Raw genomic sequence first — 5,534 nt, 5'->3', positions numbered from 1 at the left:
TTAAAATGTGACTGATTTAAAAGCGTTATCCTGCTAACAATAAAGATAACAATATGACATGAGTAGACTGCTTCATAGTCGGTTGTTTTTAATCGTGTGTGTCATTTGTTACTAATTGGGGGGTCAAATGGACAACAAAGCCCTTCAGAAGTCACTATATGAAGCCTCTCCTGTCACATCCTAATTAGACGGATAGCACGAGCCTTCTTCTGCTCTAATCCACGCACGAGGCCTCGGGACCTGCTCAGGCTCTCATGTCTCTCTTCCTAAAAAAAAAAAAAAAAAAACTCAGCATGTCCGGGTTTATGTCCGCAATATGTCATATCACAATCCCTGCAACAGATGTCTGGGTGCGATAAACTGGTTTAATAGAGATTGTTTTGTCTTTTTGTTGACATAATATGAGAATTAATATAATTTGGATATAGGATTCTCAATATATTTTGTTTTAGCAATCACTCTCCTAGTGATGATGTTGTCTTTAAGAAAATCCACTTATTGGTGCTTTTCTGATTGGTTTGGCTTATATAACACGTGGCAGTTATCCCAAATTAATCGATTTCCTTTAAGAGTCACAACTGTGATTGTTTCATGTCCACTGTCTGCTTCTTTTTTTGTCTTTAAACTCTTTTTTTTTTTTTTGCCCCCTCGGACTTCAGCAGCAAATCCAGCTCATTCACATACATTTCCCCGTGTGAACCAAAGAGCAGCCGTCAATAAAAATGTTGGATTATCCTCTTTATGAGGCGGGATTAACATAGCTCTCTCTCATAATTCACATTCCTGTCGGCCCAGGCAATCTTGGACATCATAGGCAGTGATGTAGTGGTAGAAATAATATATTACATTTAGTTGATCATCTCAGCGTCAAAGATCAAAATGACACGTTTAATGACGGTCAGTAAAATAGATGTCAAACCCAAAAAAGGTGTGTTAAATCATTAATAATCTGTGGAGGACAGGCTCATTGGTATGTTGTGGTGTTGTGTGGAGGAACTTGTGATAAAAACTGGAATAAAGACAGAAGATTTCGATGGATTTACACATGCAGGCACAGTGTTGGGTCAGGTCAAGTGATCTTTATTGTTATTTAGTGTGTTTGTGGTCTCCTCGCCGCTTTGTATACAGCTCAAATGGACCCTGCTTGCTGCTCGATTGATTTACTCATATTTCACCCATATTTCATCGTTCAACTAAACGTCCTTATAATAATTTATCATTTAACACTCGAGACATGGAAATAAAAACTATCAAATTGACAGCTGGCTGTGGCGCATACAGGTAGTAGCCTATACAAAGAATCACAACTTTTAAAAAATAATCTAACACAGGGGTGAAAATAATACTTCCAAAACACATATAGGACATTTATGAGCACACACAAACGGGCTGATTGTCTCTTATAACTAGTTTTAAAACATATTTCTCATAAATTAAGTAGTGCATCCAGGTTCATGTCAGAGCTGCTCTCACACGCTTCCTTTTACGCACGCACACACACACGCACACACAGACACACACACACACACGCACGCACAACGCTTTGATCAAGGGGCCCTTCCGCGTGCCAACAAAATTTAAAAAAAAAAAAAAAAAAAGACAAGAGAGGGGAGTCTTTAAGGAGCTTATAAGAAAACCTGACCTATTCCTCTAACTCAACCAAGTTAAGCTCGGATCTTTTGCTCTCTTTATCCTTTTTTCCTTTTGGTCAGCAAATTTGTTCCGTGTCCTTGATCAAAGTTGGGGAGAAGTCAGTCTGAATGTTCAATAAGTTAACCCAACAAGTGAGACAGCCGGCTGGGGCCTAGTGGTGGAAAAACCTCCCAACTCTGGGCTTTATTTGCCTGTAGCCTAGTCTGCAGTCTGTGAAAATTGTCCTGTTCATTATGTCCTTTCACAACACTTGAAATTTCCACGCTGCTTGGTCTTTGTAATCCAAACAATCCGCGTTGAAATTGAGCTTCCATGAGGAAGCTGTTTGGTCCTTATAGTCCAGGCAGTCTGCAGCGCCACTGAAGCCTAGCCCCGCTGCTCCGTACGCCGACGAGGAGAGGGAGGACGCGGGGCTCAGGTGGCTGGATACCCCGTTGGTGCCCATGGGGCTCATGGCGGAGCCCGCGGCGGATAGCTGGTGGTGCATAGGCGAAAGGTAGGAGCCGCAGTCCATCCCTGTGAAGTAGGACGAGGAGCCCGTGTAGCCCTGGTTGTAGCCCGACGCCTGGGTGTAGGTCATGGGGTAAGAGCGCTGCATGCAGGAGGAGGAGGTAGACAGCGGGTCGGAGAGCGGGGAGATGGAGGCCGGGCTCCAGATAGAGACCGGTGCCGCGCTGCTGCTCACAGCCGGGAGTGAAGCGCTCGAGGGCGGCGTGAACTGTCCGCTGGCTCCGCTCTCTGAGCTGGCCTCTCGGACCGGAGAGCCTTTCTTTTTCACCGGCTTGCTGACAGCTTTGCTCTGCACTCCACTTTGGGTTTGCTGGGCCTGCTGGCGATGTTTAGCTCGTCTGTTTTTAAACCATACCTGCAAGAAAATGTGCAGTTTGATTAATTTCATTTTCTGTAAAGACATGTTCATTTAACAGTTTCCAATTTTTAAAAATATACTTTAAATGATTAAATTAGTCATTTTACATTCTCAGGGATGTATGGATCTTTAGAAATATGTTTTCCTGACTGTTCATTTTATTAATTCACCAGCCAGTTTCCTATAGGCTACTATTAGTATTATTATGGGGTGTATAAACTTCATTATCCAAATAGTAGTGGGTCAATTATGCGTTTGTGAGAAGTTCACACTGGGATCAATTAACAAGAAGGACCCAATGTGATCACAAGAAGTGACTTAGTGCTCCTTCAACAATGAAGAGGACTTTGCCCTCAAGTGGCACCTTTTATGGGCGAATTATAACGAATCTACTGTCGCTGAATTGGATTGTGTGGTGTTTGTGTTGGAGACTCACCTGCACTCTGGATTCAGGCAGGTTGATCTTTAAGGCCACCTCCTCTCTCATGAAGATGTCAGGATATCGAGTCTTGCCGAACAGATTCTCCAGCAGGTCGAGCTGGGCCCGGGTGAAGGTCGTCCTCTCTCTCCTCTGTTTGCGAGGTGTTGCTGATAAGAAGAGAGGGTGAGAAATGGTTATTAAAATAAGAAACGAAATACAGCTTGGTTTAAAGGCGCCATAATCTTATTTAAAACACATGCTACCAACCAAAATAGTGTGTCAGAAGTAGAATAGATCTCAAAGCATGACCCCATTATAGCTAATGGTAAAAGCAGGTTTTATTATAGATAATCATAATGAAGGAAAAAAAGTGACTTTAAACCTTGATAAGTTATTAATGTAAAATTTGAAGAAGAAAAAAAGCTTTGTGTGGATTAATCCAAATAATTGGAAAGTTATAATGATTTCATGTTGTGTGTTAGAGGTAACAATTCTTTATTAATATTTAAACCAGATGAATTATATTTATATTTGCCAAAATAGTCTCTACTAACGAAAATAGTTGCACCGTGAGATTTATTACCTTGATATCCCACTGAAGGGTGCAGCAGGTCCACTCCTGAGGTAGATAAGCTCAGTCCGTTCACCGTGTAGGGTGGCTGCTTCAAATAGGACATCATGCTGCGGCCGGACGATCGGGGCACCGATGAGGAAAAAATAGAAAAATAGGGCAGAAAAATAGTGTTTTAATCCTCACGCGTCTCCGTTTGGTATTTCACCAGGTCCAGGTCAATCTGAAGCAGGACACAAAACAGGAAACATAAACGTTATATTTTAAAGAGATGGTTTGGATTCGTCTGCGTCCGCTGATTTTTACGCGCAGCCTTTACGCACCGCGGTGAGTTTGGAGAAGTGGGCGTCCTTGGTCTTGCAGGGCTCTTAAAGCCTAGTGGAGACCCCCAGCTGTCCTGCTGTAGTGAGGATGCTCTGTCTGGCTGACAGGCGTTTACGCCATCACACCCCCCACCCCCCTACCACACACACATACACACATCCTAACAGTTACTATAGCCCCGCCCCTTATTACCCCCCAAAACACACTCCTCTCCTCCTCTCCTAGTACCACCAAAAACAAAACATTGTCGTTAAAATGCGCACACTCGTTGGGCCCCAACCGGGCACTCAATTAGCATATACCCACATGCAGGTTAGGCGAAGCTAAATAGACAGCTGATTGAGTTGGGAGGGGGCTGCATTTGCAGAAACAAAGCCCACTGTTGACCGATAAGTAATGCTGATAACAAAAGACTTTAGGGAACAAACAAAGAAGCCAATACTGCAAACTGAGCGCTCATTCAGATACAACCGAGCATCTTCATTTCTATATCTGCGGCCTATTGTGTGCTTCCACTAAAACCCTTGTACATTTAAATGTGACCAAATTAAAATAAGAAGGACAAGTTTAGCAAATAATTAGAAACACGGAGGCATTCCCCAAAGTGGAGGCTAATTCTGACATATTATTGACACTCCTCGGGGTGATCCCCCCTCTCCCTCCCTCCTTCACTAATGAATTGCTCCCGGTAATTAGATTTGGAAGGTGAGACTATCGTAAGGTGTTGATTAGAGAGGAGCACTTAATCTTAATCTAAACAAACAAGGTGGTATAGCGTTGAAATACGGAAAAACACGTATTCAACCTTTTATTTTACATTAAACATATGATTGTCAGTTCAAGGGACAGTTTATCTGAAAGATCTTAATATAGCCTAACTGAACGATAAAGGTAGCCTTTGATAATGACAAGTTTTATAATTGCAAAAACAGGAGCAGCATAGGCCTAATAACATTAACAAGTATATTTAGTTTTCCCATTACAGTATTATTGTAATTCATGTGGAAAAAAACGGTCACATTTGCAAGATAAAAAATGCTTTATTATAGGCCTAACATTGGAAATTGAACATGCATACTGTATGTCTAATAGTGTAAATTATGCATTATATGTGTTTTGGTTTAGGCCTACTGGGAGAAAAAAATAACTAAAAGCAATTGAAACACAGAAATCTATCCTTTTTAATGGGTCTCATATTTCCTTTTTCTAATAGCTAATTTTCCTGTGACACCTACCTGTAGAGTAAAGCTCCCAGGACCCCGGGGTGCTCCTCTCTTCAGCTGACCACTACTTTTTATACAGCCAATAACGGCCACTCCTATACTCAATCTGTCACCTTTTTTTTTTTTTTTTTAAACTAACCCAGACCCCCAGCTACCGGTTGCTCCACACCCGTTCAATAATAAATACCCAGTCATTAATTATTATTGGCTACAGGATTTTTTTTTTTTTTCGTCTTTCTGTAATAAATTAACGAGATAATCCGGATGGCACGCGCTGGCCTGATTACAGGACGCCAGCCACGACTCGCATTCAGGCCTCCTTAATTTTCTGCGTCACGAAAATTAAACAAAGACTGGCATTGTATTTATCAGACCAGCTGACTGCCAGACAGCCTCCCCCCACCCTCCACCCCCCTCTTTACCCCCCCACTACCACCATAACAAGCATACAACTCACTTTCCCAAACTGGCACC

The 5,534-nt window shown here is 42.2% G+C and overlaps 1 protein-coding gene across 2 annotated transcripts; it reads right to left on the bottom strand.

The window, feature by feature from the left end:
- Window positions 1–1,894: 1,894 nt before the first annotated feature.
- On the bottom strand, window positions 1,895–3,622 carry LOC128376985 (homeobox protein OTX2-like). Of its 2 annotated transcripts, none has more exons than XM_053336857.1 (3): window positions 3,511–3,622; window positions 2,958–3,109; window positions 1,895–2,518 (listed from the first exon to the last, which is right to left on the bottom strand). In XM_053336857.1, the coding sequence occupies exons 1-3, from the start codon at window positions 3,620–3,622 to the stop codon at window positions 1,895–1,897; spliced, it is 888 nt and encodes a 295-aa protein (XP_053192832.1). The 2 variants fall into 2 exon arrangements, with proteins under 2 accessions (XP_053192832.1, XP_053192833.1); XM_053336858.1 differs by having other exon boundaries at window positions 3,526–3,622.
- Window positions 3,623–5,534: the final 1,912 nt, after the last annotated feature.

The sequence above is a fragment of the Scomber japonicus genome, chromosome 17 (assembly GCF_027409825.1).
Source record: "Scomber japonicus isolate fScoJap1 chromosome 17, fScoJap1.pri, whole genome shotgun sequence".
Taxonomy (NCBI): Eukaryota; Metazoa; Chordata; class Actinopteri; order Scombriformes; family Scombridae; genus Scomber; species Scomber japonicus.
The sequence above is the reverse complement of the archived record's forward strand: the minus strand, read 5'-3'. Positions and strand labels throughout refer to the sequence as shown.

What these genes read in the sequence shown, in the direction of transcription:
- LOC128376985 (XM_053336857.1), bottom strand. Translation starts at nt 3,622, where the DNA reads ATGATGTCCTATTTGAAGCAGCCACCCTACACGGTGAACGGACTGAGC. An exon ending in TCAAGGTAATAAATCTCACG is followed by an intron (nt 3,110 to 3,510) that starts GTGCAACTATTT and finishes TCTTCTTATCAG; the next exon opens with CAACACCTCGCAAACAGAGG. An exon ending in TGCCTGAATCCAGAGTGCAG is followed by an intron (nt 2,519 to 2,957) that starts GTGAGTCTCCAA and finishes ATTTTCTTGCAG; the next exon opens with GTATGGTTTAAAAACAGACG.